The following is a 17151-nucleotide window of genomic DNA, read 5'->3' on the forward strand; positions in this document are numbered from 1 at the left end:
TTAAATAGTTTTTGAAATGAAACTCGAGTCCGTTCTTTTATTGAGTATCGCACTGTTATAGCTTTTAGCATCTTTCATTAAATACATTACATACAAATTATACAGTCCATTGTCACGTTTTAAGGTCAGTTTTTTGACACCTGTGAATACACTTTTTAAAAAATTATAATATCTTCTGATTTTTTAAACGAAATCAAACTATGAAGACAAAGAAGGATAATGTCACCGTGAGAATGGAACGTTACAGTGATTCTGCACATGCTCAGTCGAGCTCCGAGGAGACTCCGCCTCCAGATAGACACGTGCACGTAAAAAAAAAAAAAATGTAGAAAAATATAATGCTAATGGAAAAAAAGCAGAGGATAAAGTGTGTGGCTTTTCAATGATTGTGAGGAAAAAACAAAACTAACACAAAGGCAAGAAAAAACAGAAAGCGCCTATGAATGAGAGTTGAGCAGTAGTTCCAGTCGTCAAGCGTCGAGGTTTCACTACAACAGAAAGTTTCTCCTTCACTGTCTTACTGACATGCAAGTCATTCTGAACGCGGCTTAGAGTGTTCATACGGTGTAACAGTCCACAAGGCAATGCTCTCCTTCAGGATTATGTGTGTGGAAAAGGCTTCTCGTCAATTACTGGATCTTTTTCCACTTTCATTTGTTCCCAAAATGGCAATGAAAAACAAAAATGCAACTAAAATCAGGTTGCACACACACACATACACACAGATAAAAGCCCGGATCACCACCAGGTGAAGAAGGGTCTTCTGCTTTGGAAGCTCTGCGTGTAGGACTCGCTGTTGGCACGCTGTGGCGCTCGTGCCGTCTCCACGATGACCGGCGGCATCTGGACCAGCTGGAGCGGTGTCTTGCCTTCCCGCAGTGCCTGGCTCAGATTCAGGATCTAGAGGAACAGGACATGAGCGGGAACGTCTCAGACAGAGAAGTGCATTGAAAGATGTCGAGAATGAGAGCTGCTCGCCCAGTTTAAGCTCATTTTATTTTGCAATTTTTGTTTTTGAACCATATTCGAGTTCACATGAATCCTTTCCCTTCTTGCAAACTACAGTGCAAGGATATTTTCAATGTTTAAATTATGTATTATGGCCGTATAATAGGGCCAAGCGGATTGGCTAAAAATATTATCACAATATTTTTTTCCACCAATCAAATAATCATCAAAATGGTGTCTGATAAAAGTATTATTTTATAAAAGGTTACACCATATTTTAAGGTGACGTTTCATAATAGTTTTGATAATTTCAAGATAAACCAAACTTTTATTTTGGCGGGTTGTCATGAAGACTTTTGAGTTTCAGTGCGTATTTGACGTCAGATTCTCAAAGATGTAGGCTAAATATAAAATATTACTCAAAAGGTTTATTATCGATATTGTGGATTAATATTTCTCAATGAATATCAATACTGATTTATTGCCCAGCCCTACCGTATAATATAATACTACTATATAGCTGATTAGTGTTTTCAGTGTGTTTAAACACAACTAAAAAGATGCCAAAGACTCACCTGCCCCCTCATGACTGAGACCTGCTTCTTGAACTGTCCTCGGTCAAAACCCGGATCTTTCTGTCAAAGTTAATGCAAGTATGAAGTCAATACTGAGCATTAATTTCATAAAACATACAAACACATCGGCGAGTCCCCAGGTAAATTTAATGACTTGCCTTAAAAAGCTCGTAAAGATCTTCCTCAAGGTCTTTGATGAAGTTTGGGTCTGAAAATTTGGGAAGAACTAAATCTCGGATCTCTTGGGAAAAGGCAACTTTAGCCTGTGGCAGCCACGCCCAGTAAAACGGATCTACAGGAAAACACATTCAATAAAAACACTGAAATACAACAAATTACTGAAAACACCTCAAGCTGCAGTGATGAAGTTGGTATTTAATACTTATCAGGAATATTACAATGTGATTGGCCAGTAGATGATCATGTGTTTGTGAGGTGGATGATGATTGGCTTACAGGCTCTCCATGAATCCGGGTGTTTGAGAGGGAAGGCCAGACCATTGTCAATGGCTGCCAGTTTAATGATGGGGTCCTTCACTAACACCCAATCACTGTCCTGGATGATAAACACAAACACGAACATGAAAACACAAGAAAGGGATGGAAAATCTCCCATAAATGTCTAAAATAGCAGCTGGTCACTCACCCTGTTGCTTGACGTATCCATCGGATAGTCATATTTTATGAGCCAGTTGTCATTTCCTCGGTCTACAGATCATACAAACACAAACAATGTGTGTTAAAAAAAAGACAATACATCCTCTGGTGCTCTTCGCGTGTTTTATTTAATATTTTTCTTTTTTTATACTTAATTAAATGCTGTATTTAAAATCCATTTATTCAGTTTTTGAGCATAGACCTGAAAATTAAATGTTTAACTTGAATGCTTTAGAGCACAGACTTAAGTTTGATTATTGCTGATGTGAAAAAAAGTAAAAAAAAAAGTAAACTTAAAAAAGTGACAGAATTGTACGTGTATTGTTATGCATTTTTTTTTTTCAATTTGTATATGAAATATATATTTTCAAAAATACTTTAACTCTAAAACTGCAAGAAAATCAAAGCCATACATCTAAACAAGTTGTATTCCAAATTTAAGCGTTATAACTCATAAAAAAATTTGCTTTCAGTAAGATTTTGTTTGACTGCAGTACCAAAAGTTTCCACTAAATAAAATTTGTCTGCCATTCATTTCCAATGCGGTCCGCGAGGAGCACAAGTGTGACAGGTTTATTAAGGACCATTTAACCTTTTCGAATCATGTCCATGAAAAAATTGTGTTCACATAGCAAGTGCCAAAACCTTTACCACTTTTCATACCATTCCAATGAAGTATATAATTCGAAAAAATGACCGAAGAGCACCAGAAGGTTAAAATGTGCTTTTGTCTTTTTGTTTGGCCTTTGCCCGAGGTTACCTGTGTTTCTGATTATGTAATCCAGCACCACCAGTCTCTCAAACTGTAGCTGGAGTTGGCGATTAGTGTTTTCGGGTAAAGGCTCGGCCTCGAACCGCCGCAGCCAGAAATCTGCGTCTTTATACCCCTCTACGAAGAGCTGGAATGAGCCCACCTGCAAAAGCCAATAGAAACCAGTTCACAAACCTACAACAGCCAACAGAAACTAGCATCACACAATGATGTTAAAATAACTGTATAAACCTACAAGAGCCAAAAATGTGTCATCTTCCTCCAGGCAGAAAGTTGGCGCTGTTATGAAGCTTACCTTAGGTGGCAGGCCAATCCGGTGGAAGCGTTGGCCCACCTTGGGCACTTTTTCTAAAGCTAACCTCTTTCCTCTGGACTTTACTCGATCAATGGCACTGTAATTAAAGGTCTCACTTGCTAAATACACCACCTAAGAGAAAGAGAAAACAGAAAACGCTTTATATAGGGGTGTGTTCACACTTGTAGTTCAGTTCGCTTGAATCCAACTGCAGTTCATCGACTGGCCACTAGAGACAGGCTGCAAAAGAGAGTCAATCTCATAAACCCCCATGTTAAAATGCCCAACTTTACAGCAGAAAAAAACATGTTTACAGCCTGGTGCAAAAGTGGTTTTGGTCTATATAGCTAATTTTGGCCTTCATGAAGATCTGCTGTGAGGAGACGCGGTTCTGACGCCTCTACCGAACTGTGATGAGCAACATCGCAACTAAAACGAGAAAAAAACACGTATGCTTGAGCATTTTGTCCTTTTTAGGGTCGCATCATGTGACATGTTTTTGGTTAGTTTACATGTCTTTGGTCCATGTTGCTTTCATATTTCATTCGAACCACACCAGTTCGTTTGGAAGTGGACTGAGTCTCGTCTTTTCAGCGTCTCGCTCCGCTTGTTTGGTCCAGAGTTCAGGCGGCAGCATTCACACTTATTCAAATGAACCGCACTAACAGAGCAATCGCACCAGGGTTCGCTTTAATCATCCAAACACGCATTATAAGTGTGATTATACATTACACAGTCAAACCAAAATTTATTCAGACACCTTCAACATTTCTTACATCATCACAGTTTATTCGCTATAGTTTAGAAAATGGTAATGAAATATGACAAGAACTCGGTTATCAAATCAGTTGATATTTCACTGGTTTTGGCCATCCTTATGTTAAGCCGGGTGAACGTTAGTTTGACATGTTCCCCGACAGCCGATTAATGACCGCTGCGAACAAATTTTACCTCAGACGAAATTCTGGCAGTGTCAGAAGATTTGACTCACAGTCCGGCAGTGTGACTCTCCTACGATGACCGACAAATTGTCTTCGTTTTTCAAGACAGGCCGTGACCAAAATTAACGTTAGAGATTTCTTTGTAGCCACCATTTCAATCCTGTGTCTAATGCAGCTCACTGTCACTGAACGCGTCATTCATTGATGATGTAAAACTCTTGACTGTCATAGTCTGACATCAATGACGACTGAGATCCTACAGTGTGACATGGCTTAGAGCGATGATCATGTACAGTCTGACAAGCAACAATCGTAAAGGATGATAATAAATCGCACAGTGTGCACCCGGCTTTAGACTGTCTCACACATGAATTATGTTGAATGAGCTGCCCTACCTATAGCTCGTTTAAAGCCCAGTTGAAAAAATGGCTATGGGCAAACCAAAGTTGCACACATTAGTGGGTATGTTGTATCTTATTCTAAATTTCTTTATTTTGTAAATATGTACATGGATGAGTGTTTGTGAAGTTGAATGAATTTTTAAGTTTTATGTAAGTTTTTGATCATTTATTGATAAACGATGTACTTACTGTAGATGTAAATTTTATTCTGCAGTGTTTTGTGACCCGTGTGATCCTAACCTGTGGGACTACGGATGGAAATTAGCCTTTGGCTACAATCCGGCATGTTTACATGCATGTATTCCATGTTTGTTCATTAACATGCACTGTCCCAATCAAATAAATAAATAAATAAATAAAAAATATCTGTCAGCTGTTGAATTTAACTACACAATTATATAATACCAATTTAGGTCAACAAATTACCAAGCAATGCTTCATTTAGTTCAGTCTGTGTGTAAAAAGGTCACATTAGCAATAATAAAAAAAAAAACACTTCAGCAAAACATGGTCAGGTCAAAGTGTCTGAAGAATATTTGGTCCCAAATTTTATACATTTTACTGGTAGTCACTGTATGAAGAATATTTGGGTATAATATGTCACAGTTTATTTAGCTCTCCTCACTTACGTAAATGAACTATAGAGTGCTGCACACACTAGTAAAAAAATATATAAAAAATGATATCTGGGGTCTGAATATTTTTTGGTTTGACTGTACACCCTAGGACATGTCTGTCTTCTCTGTCAACACTCAGCAATAGCGCTGGTGTGTGAGTGTGTGTGAGATAGCCGTTATGTTTAGCCTGCGGTTGACTAGTTTGTTTTCATGCGTGCCAGCAACAGGAAATGAAAGAGGTTAACCAACAAGCACAAAACCATCACGACTAAACGTTCTCACGTCCTCGTTCACCGTGGTTTTGGTTTCAGAGAAGATGCTCATGTGTGGGTGTTGTCATCATACCTTGGTGCGTGGCACGATGTTGAGCTCTAGTTTCTGGTCCACTAAACTGGCGCCGGCCTCTGACAGGTAACCCTGATTCAGCACCAGACAGTCCCGGCCAAAACAGCACGGACAGCAGAGCTTCTGGAGCCATTTGGTCCATTTGGGGTTCAGCTGGCCGTACGGTTCCTCGTTCTTTGGTTTGTAGACTCCGATGACCTTCTGTTGGGAGAAAAAGAAGATATTTCAGGTCAGGTGTTTCATACATCTGAAACACTGCCTTTCACATACTCCTCTTTAGCTTGTCGGTGAAAAAACATTTAAATTCGAGAGGCAAATCCCTTCAACGCTACCGTACACTTTATATTTCACATCCAAGGCCCTGTTTACTCCTGGTACTAAGACGTGTTTTGGTCGATCGGATCACAAGCTGATGACGCTAAAGGTGTAAACGGGGTCTAAAGCGTTTTGAGCTTGTCCACTTTCGACCACTTCCAGAGGAAGTTGAAAACACATTCGACCGGATTGCTTTCGTAGTGTAAACGCTCATGTGCTCAAACAGCCACAAAACACCGTCTTCTCTCCGTCTACTGATCTAATGCGTGAACATTATGGGAAGAGCTCTAGCCAGACGGGATTTAGGCCCAATCCCAATTCAACACCTTACTCCTTCCCTTTCCCCTACCCCTCTGTTTTGCGCGTTCACGTGAAGAGTTTCTCTTTTGGTTGGAGGGGTATGGGGAAAGGGCCAGATAGCCCTTCAAACGAAGATTTTTCAGGACCACACTTCAAACTAAGGGGTATGAGAAATGTCCCAGCATACACCAGCTACAGATGCAATATGACTGCTCAAGCGAAAAAGGAGTTATGTTACATTCTTGTGTTCATATTTACAGTCATGTTCTTCAAAGAAACATTTGCACAAGAAAAAAAAAAAATCACAACTGAGATGACTACAGCTGACGACGGCATCTTGTGACGTAGGCGCTAGCGACAACGTATAATGATGTGTAACGGTGTAGTAGTGGTGTCCCATTTCTTAGGGGAATATTTTCACCCCTACGCCTTGCCACTCTGTTTCAAGGGGCAAGGAGAAGGGGAAGGTGAAGGGTTAGAGGTAGGAGAAGGGGTATAAAATAGAATTGGAATTGGGCCTTAAACTATCGGCTTTAAACTAAACTATTTACCCGCCCATAGACCCTCCCCTCGAAGACATCAGGACAGAAGTGGCTGAAAGTGGACAAAAGAAATGGGTTAAAACATCAGGTGTGAACGGGAATGTGTCTCCCTCGTCTACGTGTGATCCGATCGGCCAAAACGTCTCTGGTTACTTGCGTAACCTATGTTCTCTGAATAGGGAACGAGACGCTGCGGATAGCGCAGTGGGATATTCTCTGAATGTGCCGATTGTCTGAAGCCCTATAGAATCACGCCAATTCATTGGCTGATGGCGCTCGCGCAGTCTGGCTCCGCCCCGACGCTCTTACGTCGCATCATTACATATTCGCGCGCGCGCCATCTGTCCTCAGATTTCTCTGCCGAAAAGGAAACTGTCAGCAGCGCGAGGAGCTTGGCAGCTAACGCAGCGTCTCGTTCCCTATTCAGAGAACATAGGTTACGCAAGTAACCAGAGACGTTCTCTTTCATAGGTTCACTCAACGCTGCGGATAGCGCAGTGGGAACGGACTACCAAACTCGCCAAGCTAGAGCGCTTTCCATGACTGGTACAAAAATAGACAACGACCAAGAGGAGTTCAAACAGAAAGAACCTGGGAACCCGGGGTCATGTCAAGATCCAAATTATAGAACCTTACAAAAGTGTGCGGAGAGGACCAGCCTGCCGCAACACAAATGTCCTCCAAAAGTGCTCCTCTAAAAAGAGCTTGAGAAGATGCCACACTTCTGGTGGAATGTGCTCTAATGCTAAGAGGTGAAGGAAAGCCATGCACCTCGTAAGCCAACGAGATAGCTTCTGTAACCCAGTGAGAAATCCTCTGCTTTGATGCAGCAAGCCCACGGCGGCCAGCACCGAAGCAAACCAGAAGCTGGTTAGATTTCCTCCAACCGCCTGAGCGGTCTACATATATCTTAAGAGAACGAACTGGGCAGAGCAAGTTAAGCTTCCTATCTTCCTCAGAAGAAAATGGAGGAGGGTGGAAAGCGTTAAGGTTAACCACCTGCGAGCGGAAAGTTGTGGAAAGAACTTTGGGAACATACCCTGGTCTCGGCCTCAAGGAAACCTTGACCAAGCCAGGAGCAAAGTCCAAGCAAGACTCGCTAACAGAAAAAGCTTGTAAGTCTCCTACACGCTTTAATGATGACAAAGCCAACAAAAGCGAAACCTTGAGAGTCAGAATCCGCTCCGGAGCTGACTCTAAGGGCTCAAAGGGAGCCTTTGTCAAACCCTCTAGGACAACAGAAAGGTCCCATGAGGGAACTCTAGGGGAGCGAGCCGGTTTCAGGCGCTTAACCCCACGCATGAAGGCCGAAACTAACCTTAGTTTCCCCAGGGGAATCTCGTCCGATTCCCTATGCGCTGCAATAGCTGCGACATAAACTCTGAGAGTGGTAGCAGCTGCTCCAGAAGCAAACTTCTCCTGCAGGAATTCCAATACTGAACCAACAGGGCAGTTAACTGGACTCCTATCATGTGCTAAGCACCATGTCTCAAACACCTTCCATTTGGAAGAATATAGCCTCCTTGTAGAAGGGGCTCTAGCACTCGCAATGGTCTCCTGAACGTCAGATGGGAGATCAGAACTTAATGCTAACAGCCTCTGATCGGCCAAACATACAGCTTCCACATGTCCGGGCGAGGATGCCATATCCTGCCCTGCAGTTGGGACAGCAGGTCCTCCCTGACCGGGATCTTCCAGGGGGAAGATTCCAGCAGAGGAATTAGCTCCGAAAACCATGGCTGGGACGGCCAGAACGGAGCTACCAGGAGGAGGCGGACTCCGCTCTCTCTCACTCTGGCCAAGACCGCCTGGATCAGTTTGATGGGCGGAAAGGCATAGAGTTTCCGCGTTGGCCAAGGGTGAGCGAACGCATCTATCCCTAATGGAGCCGGGGGACTCAGGGAGAACCAAAGCGGGCATTGGGACGACTCTTGAGATGCAAAGAGGTCCACTTCCGCTTCTCCGAAAACCTCCCAGATCAGGGCCACTGCCTGGCGGTTCAACATCCATTCTCCCGATCTGAGTTTCTGCCTCGACAGAAAGTCTGCTGCGAGGTTCAGAATCCCTGGGACATGAACTGCTCTCAGAGAAAGGAATCTGCTCTGAGACCACAGGAGAAGGTGACGCGCATGCCTGTTCAGGGTGCGTGACCGAGAACCCCCCTGTCGGTTTACATGAGACACCACTGCCATGTTGTCTGTCCTGACAATTACATGGTGTCCCTCCAGAAGAGGGAGAAAATGATGCAGAGCCAGAAAAACGGCTCTTAACTCCAGGCAGTTGATGTGCCAAGAGAGAGTCTCGCCAGTCCAGACGCCACATGCTGGTCTGCCCTCGAAAACTGCTCCCCAGCCGGTGAGAGAGGCATCCGTCGTAATCATCTGGCGACGAAATACCGCACCCATGCTGACCCCTTTTTGAAGAAAAAGAGGGTCCCGCCAAACTGACAGGGCTCGAAAGCAACTGCGCGATACCTTCAGTAGGCGAAGGGTTGGCCCGGAGGGCCGAACCCCTGAGAGCTTCATCCACCACATGAAAGGTCTCATGTGGAGCAGGCCCAGCGGTAGCACGGAGGAGGCCGCGGCCATAAGGCCCAGCATCCTGCGGCAAGTGCCCACAGACACATGGTGGCCTAGCGAAAAACGGGCCACGCATGTCGTCAGACTGGAAATCCGTGCAGGAGCCAATTGGGCCTGCATGAGAACGGAATCCATGTTCACTCCCAAGAAAACGGTGCTCTGAGCCGGAGCAAGAACACTCTTCTCCGAGTTCAACCTCAAACCGAGAGACTGGATATGACTCAGGACGATGTCTCTGTGGTGGGTCACTAACTCCCTGGATTGGGCTAAAATGAGCCAATCGTCCAGGTAATTTAGAATACGGATGCCCTGGAGCCGCAATGGGGCCAGAGCTGCATCCATACACTTCGTGAATGTCCTCGGGGCCAGAGCGAGGCCGAATGGAAGGACCCTGTACTGGAACGCTCTTTCTCCAAAGGCGAACCTGAGGAACTGCCTGTGTCGCCGTACAACCTGGATGTGAAAGTAAGCATCCTTTAGGTCTACTGTCACGAACCAATCCCCTGGCCGAATCTGAGATATGATAGCTTTCAGCGTCAACATCTTGAATTTCCCTTTGTAAAGGGCGAAGTTCAGTCGGCGGAGGTCCAGTATGGGACGCAAACCGCCGCCCTTCTTCGGGACCAGGAAATAGCGGCTGTAAAAGCCCCGTTCGGTTTCCCCTGAAGGAACCTCTTCTATCGCTCCTTTGAGAAGGAGGGATGAAATTTCCTGCTGAAGTACAGAAGCCTGAGTGGCGCTGTCTACTACGGTAGGAAAGACCCCGTTGAAACAAGGGGGATTGCGGCAAAACTGAAGAGTGTAGCCGAACCGAACTGTGCGAAGAACCCAAGACGATACCCCTGGTAAGCGCTCCCACTCTTGAAAGAAATGTGAAAGAGGAAGAGGGATGTTGTAATGCAGACGACATACCTGAGTGAGGGTGCCGTGTTGACGTTCGTGGGGTAGAGAAGTTGACCGTGCAGGAGAGCCCTTGGCGTCCTGGCACGTGATGGGAGGCATCGATGCTGGGGTCATGGTGACCAGGTCCGCCTGTTCCGGAGGAAAGCGAAAAGTGCCTCCGAGGATGCGACCGGCAGTTATAGAGAGTGTCGGGGGTGAGGGGAGAAAGCAAAAAGCGTCTCCTTCCTCCCGCACCGGGCTGAGTTGAGATGATGAAAAATGGCCTGCACTTCGAAACACTGTGAGTGGCGAAGGTGACAGGGCAAGGAAAGGAGAGCTGGGAGGTGGGCAGAAACGCTTGCGCGGTCTGTCCCAACCTTGAGGAAGCAGAGGAGCTCTCCTTTTTCCGACCGGAGGGTCAGGAACGGCTCTGGGCCGCCGGAGCGGTCGGTTTGTCGGACCGCTTCATCTGGAGGCGCTTGTGAGGCCGTTGACGGGGAAACGGGCGACCGCGGGCTCCCCAAACCGTGGTAGGTGGGGGATGCACCGGTTCGCTCCTCCTGGAAGAGAACTCCGGTCTAAAAGAGGGACGTTCTCTGGGTCGAACAGGGGAGGGAGCAGAAGGTTCCCTAGCCCTCCTGGGCATGAACTGTCTGAACGCGGCCGATTGGGATTTGGAGGAGCGGAATTTCTCAACCACTGTGTTGACCGCCTCACCAAACAGACCTGTTTGAGAAATGGGGGCGTCCAGGAGGAAAACCTTCTCCTTGTCACGGATCTCCGTGAGATTAAGCCACAAGTGGCGCTCCACCGCAACGGAACCAGCCATAGAGCGACCTATAGCACGTGCTGTATGTTTGGTGGCTCTTAAGGCTAAATCCGTAGCCTTACGAAGCTCCTTGACTGCTTCAGGGGTCATGCCATCGCCCTCGTCCATTTCCTTAAGGACGTCTGCTTGGTAGGCCTGAAGAATGGCCATAGTGTGCAGGGACATGCCTGCTTGGCCAGCCGCCATGTAGGATTTCCCAATTAGAGAGGAGGTAGTCCTACATGCTTTAGAGGGGAGGAGGGGGCGCGACTTCCAGGACGGCGCAGAGGACGGAGCAAGATGGTCGGCTAAAGTCTCCTCAATCGCCGGAACGGCGGAATAGCCCTGTTCCACAGAACCTACTAGGTTGGTGAAATCAGCAGCTGCCGCATTAGTGAGGCGCGCAGAGAAAGGCTGCTTCCAGGATCTGGAAATCTCGTGATGCAGATCACTGAAAAATGGCAGCTTTCTCCGTTGAGGCCTAGAATTAGGGCCACTGAGAAGTCTCTCGTCGAGTTTCGACGACTGAGATTCGCGGGGCTCGTCGGGCCAATCAATAGCGAGCTTCTCCGTAGCGCGCGAAAGTACATCAACGAGCTCCGCGTAGGCCGCAGTAGGCCGCGCTTCCTGGCCGCTAGGCGGGATAACCTCGTCGGCGAGAGTAGGCCCGAAATCCTCGGAGTCGGAAGCCTCGGTAAAAAGTACATCCTCCAGCCCGAAAGAAACCGCGTCGCGTGCTCCCGGGCTGGGGCGCAAATAATCATATGAAAATTCGACTGGCATGCCTCGCGCGTGCCGAGGGGAGGGAGGGAGAGAAAGAGCGGGGCTCATCTGCTCGAACTCCACATCCTCAAGCTCTACATCCGAACCCCAAGTCGCGGATCCTCGAGAGGCCTCGGGAGCGCGACAGGGGGGGACGAATGATTCCCTCTCAAAAACCGCGAGCCGCGATTTGAGGGTTTTGAGCAACAAATTTTCACAGAATTTGCATTTAGACGATCCTATGACTGCCTCGCGCGCATGTGAAAAACCCAAACATTTAACACACTTACTGTGCGGGTCGTCGTTAGCGATGTAACGAGCACATGGCGGAGAACAGCGTCGGTTTTCCATGGCAACTTCACCGTAAGGAGAAACAGAGTTCCGCTTGAACAGTCGCAGAAGCGCCGAGAATAATCCAGAAGTCGTATGAGCTTAGAAAAATCAAGAGCGAAGGGCAACGTGACCGCTTCGTTCTGAAGGCAGAGAAATCTGAGGACAGATGGCGCGCGCGCGAATATGTAATGATGCGACGTAAGAGCGTCGGGGCGGAGCCAGACTGCGCGAGCGCCATCAGCCAATGAATTGGCGTGATTCTATAGGGCTTCAGACAATCGGCACATTCAGAGAATATCCCACTGCGCTATCCGCAGCGTTGAGTGAACCTATGAAAGAGAACACATCTTAATGCCAGGAGTTAACAGGGCCTGAGACCAAAATCACATTTACAACTTCATGCTAAACCAAGTGAGCTACGTTTTCAGCAATCACAGATGCTTTCCAGAAACGTGTAAATTCTTTTGAGGTTGAAACACTGCAACTGGAAGGCACCCATTTGCACACTATCATTCAAAAGTTTGGCATAAGTACGATTTTTTAAAAGTAATTAATACTTTTATTCAGCAAGAATTATCAACTGTGATGGTAAAGGCATTTATAACGTCACAAAAGATTCTATTTCAAATAAATGCTGTTCTTTTGTCATATTAGAGTGATTTCTGAAGGATCATGTGACACTGAAGACTGGAGTAATGATGCTGAAAATTCAGCTTTGATCACAGGAATAAATTACATTTTAACAGATACTCTCATGGAAAACAGTTATTTTAAATAGTAATAATATTTCACAATATTACTGTTTTTACAGTATATTTCATCAAATAAATGAAGCCTTGGTGAGCAGAAGAGACTCTTTCAAAAACATTAAAAAAAATCTTACAGACATGCAAGCTTATACTCCCAACAAAGTTAACTCAACAGTTACTCATTCCTCCTTGTTTTCAGACACATTAGTGATTTCCACATCTAAAAGTGACCTTTAACAAAGACTTCATCTGGTCTCCGTGACTCATCTCTGATTTGATTAGAAGTGAATGAGAAACTGGCCCGGCGCACCGCCTGACTGTGCATGTGGTCATGTGCTCAGAGACTCACTAGTGAGCAGATGAAGCTCGCAGGCGTGATCACTGCCGAGAGGTCGAACACCAGCCCTTCCCCGTTCAAGATCTGGGGCCGGTTGCATAAACTGCTAAGACTAGTCTTAAAAAGTTAGTCACCAGCTCGCAAGAAAACATCAGATCAACTCACTTCTGCCTCCTACAGCCCGCAGCGTTTAGCACAATTCAGTCTGAACAACTAAACTCATCATGACTAATAATCATGCCCTAAATGATTACGGCCAGATTCAAAAACTCCTAAATTACTTCATAAATGAAAAATGTGTTTGTTTGCAGCTTGTGTGCAAATAGAAATGTTTTTTTTTTTTTGGGTCACTTCAGACTGAAAGCTTACAACATTTTCCCTTTGTATTTTCAGATGAAACATTCGACTCTTTAAACTACACTGAAACTAAACCAGAACCGAATAACACGATGGGCCAGAGAACTACCACAGAAAACGTAGTAAATCTCAATTCCTCTTCATCTTGATGGGGTGAAACTCCATCTTTTCTATAAGGATTAACATTCACTCAGTTCTGAACAGGCACAATAAAACAATCAGTCGGTGTGTGATAAATATAATCAATAGAACTCATTTTGAACTTTGAACACTCGTCGAATCTAGTGTTGTGAAGCGAATCAAAGTGCAGACCGGGTCCAAAGCCCAGAGTTGTGACGCTTTGTGATTCTGTGGCTGAATGAAAGAAAGCCTCATACTCGTCTAACACACACTGCAAAGCCATAATCGCAGAAGTCATATGGCAGAAATTAGGCGGGTTAACGCATGTGACAAGTCTTAAACCAGGACTTAAACTATGACTCTCTCATGGTATTTCCAGCGTTTCATTTAAAGAAGTGAGGAACTGTCTATTTACTGATGAAATACCCATCATTACTAAATAATCCTTCCCAGTTCTGCCATTTTAAAACACTTTTGAAATACTTTTGAAAATAAACCCCTTTAAAACACACTTCTCTCTGCTGTAATACTAGATCTCAGGGTTGTTATTGTTAATGTAAAACTATTAAAAATCATTTTTGATCCAGTAAGAGTCATTGAATCATTTTATAAAATAAGTTTAGTCCATTTTAAGTAAATTAAGTAAATTAAAGTAAATTTAAGTAAATTTAAGTAAATTTATTAAAAAAAAAAAAAAAAAAAAAAGCTGAAATAAAAAAATAAAGCTAAATAGAAATATTTAAAAAACTAATAAAAATGACAAAGGCACATATAAAAAATGTAAATAAAATTATAACGTTAATGAAAAAATTCTAAATACAATAAGTTTAAAATAATACTAAAATGACAATGCACAGAGAAATCTGTCATTATTTCTAAACACTCTTTGCATTTAGAAAGTTACAGCTTGACTGACAACAATGACCAATAAAAATATTCAGGTCATGTAATATTTAACTTGATTGTACTCCAGCTCAAGCCTTACTGACACTTAAGTCTTCTCTGTAAGCAAATAAACATGGAAACTTTACAATAAGGACCCACTAATTAATGCATTTACTAACATACATTAAAACATTAATCTTTGTTAACGTTAGTTAATAAACATAGAATTGCTCATTGTTAATTCATGATAGCTCAGGTCCATTTAATAATATTAACAGATACAACTTTTTGATTTTAATACTGTCTGTATTAGTAAAACTCTGAGGATAGACGTGAAAATGCACTATCCAAACTTAAATGGTAGTAATTCATAAAGCTTTGGAATACAGAATTAGGTCGGTCTCTTTTTAAAGAAGACACTCAGGAGAATAGTGCTGAAGTGAAAGCGAAATGAAACAATTAAAGTTTACTGTAATGCAAATGTATTGTACTAAACAAAATTATTTTACTTAAAATATATTTTACAAAATGTTTTGCTATAAAATCAAAGCCATGTCTAACCAAGTTGTGTTCCAAATTTGAAGTCGATATCACAAAAATTAAAGTTCCCATGAGATTTTGTTTAGGTGTAATACCAAAAATAGCCACCGGATGAAACCCACAATCCATTCAATGTTTATTTGATGCGTTCTCCTGTAACAAATCAATACATTTCTGTCACAATATCACTTCTATCACAAAACAGTCACCAAATATGGAACCTTGAGTCTCAGACCTTTCCAACGATATGCGATTTGTCAGGATTCGGAAAAAAAATAGAAAACATGACTCCGCCCACTAAAGGGAGGAGCCGCTAAAAGTATTTAAAGTACCGTTTCCATGGTAACTCAATGTCCAATTTCAAAATGGTTTTCACATGTTAAATTTAGAGTGTTTAAAGCTTTCAAATGATACCTAATTTATGATGATTACTCAAATTTGTGATATGGACAAAAGGCAATAAAAAAAAACAGCACCAAGGGGTCAACAAATGTCTTCATTGTTAGTTCATTTTTAACTAATGTTGTTAACGAATGTTAATAAATGGAATATTATAGAAAGAAAATAATCTTATAGTATCTTCCTGATCAAGCCGATCTGTATCTTTATGAGAGCTGTTAAACCTGTATTCAGGTTTCATGTAAAAGTAGTAGTGCGTATCTGCCTCTATGATAATAAAGAACTGCTCTGTCGTTTCACTGAAAAGAGAGAGAGAGAGAGAGAGAGAGAGAGAGAGAGAGAGAGAGAGAGAGAGAGAGAGAGATTCAAAGAGAAAGTGCTGGTAAGCCTTTATTTTATCGATCAAAGACCTAGTGAGCTGCCAACTGAGGCATCATGCCCAAAAACAGTCTAATGTTGAACTACAGCCCTGATGAAGCTGTTCTCCTGTATCATTCATGTGTCCAGCGACCCTTACCTCCATTTTACCTGTTTTCATCTCCACACATCACATGTCTCATTCATCATTTTTATAATTAAGGATTGCATATCTGGGTCTGAAATAAGTATGAAGGTGTGAAAAGCTTCAGATTTTCAATATCACATTAATTTGATAAACATACATGAAAGTGGCTGCAGTTGAAGAAACGTCCAGTAAAAGCTCAAACTTCAGTGTTTTGCATCACTCGAGGCCTGACCTGATGACACAGCTGTTACTGTGCTCTCATCAATACACAGTTAACGTTACACACACACACAACACGCTCAGCTCGTGAATAATGCGCATGAAACTGATTACATGTAACGATTACAGATATGATGAACTCTCACCCCTGTTGAATCTTTGACGAAGTAGCTGCCGCTGGAGCCCTGATAGATGCGCTCCGGGTAGATGCCCTCCTCGATGGCCCGCTCTGCCTTCCGGATAATCTCTCTAAACTCCGGGTCCTCCGGGAACTCGTTCCTGTGCGGGTCCCGCGGCGAAGCACCTCGATCGCGGTCCAGGAGCGGCTGTCGCTCGCGGCTCCGTCCGGGACTCCCTGCCGGCAGACGCACCACTGAGCCCGGCGTGCCTCCAAATCCACCCCGGGGACTCGTCGGCTCGGTGGGACCGTAGCTGAAATCGTTAGAATCGCGTAGCGGAGAGACTAGCGGGCTCGTTTCGTCCATCTCGGAGAAGGAGATGGGGGGAATGGGGGAATTACCGGGGACAAGCGTTTGTTTGTTGCTGTAATGAAATGATGCGGCTTCGTACAGCAAATCGCCAACAAACAAGTCACATGACAGCCCGCTTCCGGATAGAGGCGGGGACGCTGCGTCATCGCAATGACACTGGCCAATCAGCGCTCGAGAACGCTCTTGTTTTTCCATATGCGCACTGTGATTGGTCAGAATTGCACCACCCACATCGAACATGTGACAAAGCACAACATCACTCGAGTTAACGCTAGAATTGGACATTTTGAGGAGATATGAATATGAGTAGGGGTGGATATGTATGCATAGATTGTGTACATATGGGAATGTTATTGTTTTATATTTTTTATGAATATTGTTATGTTGTGTTATGTTATGGTGTCCTTGTGTGTGTTGTTAAGTGAAGCCAAAGACAAATTTCCACTTGTGGACAATAAAGGAACTAAACTAAACTTAA

At 43.9% G+C, this 17151-nt stretch overlaps 2 protein-coding genes across 3 annotated transcripts in view; both read right to left on the bottom strand.

The window, feature by feature from the left end:
• Positions 1-17151, bottom strand: part of gprc5bb (G protein-coupled receptor, class C, group 5, member Bb) — a gene marked incomplete at its 5' end in the record, with an annotated part of 69468 nt that overhangs the window by 24702 nt on the left and 27615 nt on the right. The gene's annotated exons all lie outside the window — the stretch shown is intronic.
• On the bottom strand, positions 24-16878 carry pi4k2a (phosphatidylinositol 4-kinase type 2 alpha). Of its 2 annotated transcripts, none has more exons than XM_079864183.1 (9): positions 16329-16878; positions 5551-5751; positions 3247-3378; positions 2940-3093; positions 2169-2230; positions 1979-2078; positions 1678-1815; positions 1524-1579; positions 24-900 (listed from the first exon to the last, which is right to left on the bottom strand). In XM_079864183.1, exons 1-9 carry the CDS (start codon positions 16866-16868, stop codon positions 739-741), a joined length of 1545 nt encoding a protein of 514 aa, XP_079720309.1. In that variant the 5' UTR covers positions 16869-16878; the 3' UTR covers positions 24-738. The 2 variants fall into 2 exon arrangements, with proteins under 2 accessions (XP_079720309.1, XP_079720308.1); XM_079864182.1 differs by having other exon boundaries at positions 1524-1583; positions 1682-1815; positions 16329-16873.

This window comes from Squalius cephalus (genome assembly GCF_949319135.1).
Source record: "Squalius cephalus genome assembly, chromosome: 2".
NCBI lineage: Eukaryota > Metazoa > Chordata > Actinopteri > Cypriniformes > Leuciscidae > Squalius > Squalius cephalus.

Bases quoted from the DNA above. Each gene is read 5' to 3' on its own strand.
- pi4k2a (XM_079864183.1), bottom strand. From the start codon at position 16,868: ATGGAAAAACAAGAGCGTTCTCGAGCGCTGATTGGCCAGTGTCATTGC. The intron at 3,094-3,246 runs GTAAGCTTCATA...TGGCTTTTGCAG, and splicing joins GGATTGGCCTGCCACCTAAG to GTGGGCTCATTCCAGCTCTT. The intron at 1,580-1,677 runs GTCATTAAATTT...TTTGACAGAAAG, and splicing joins TTACGAGCTTTTTAAGGCAA to ATCCGGGTTTTGACCGAGGA.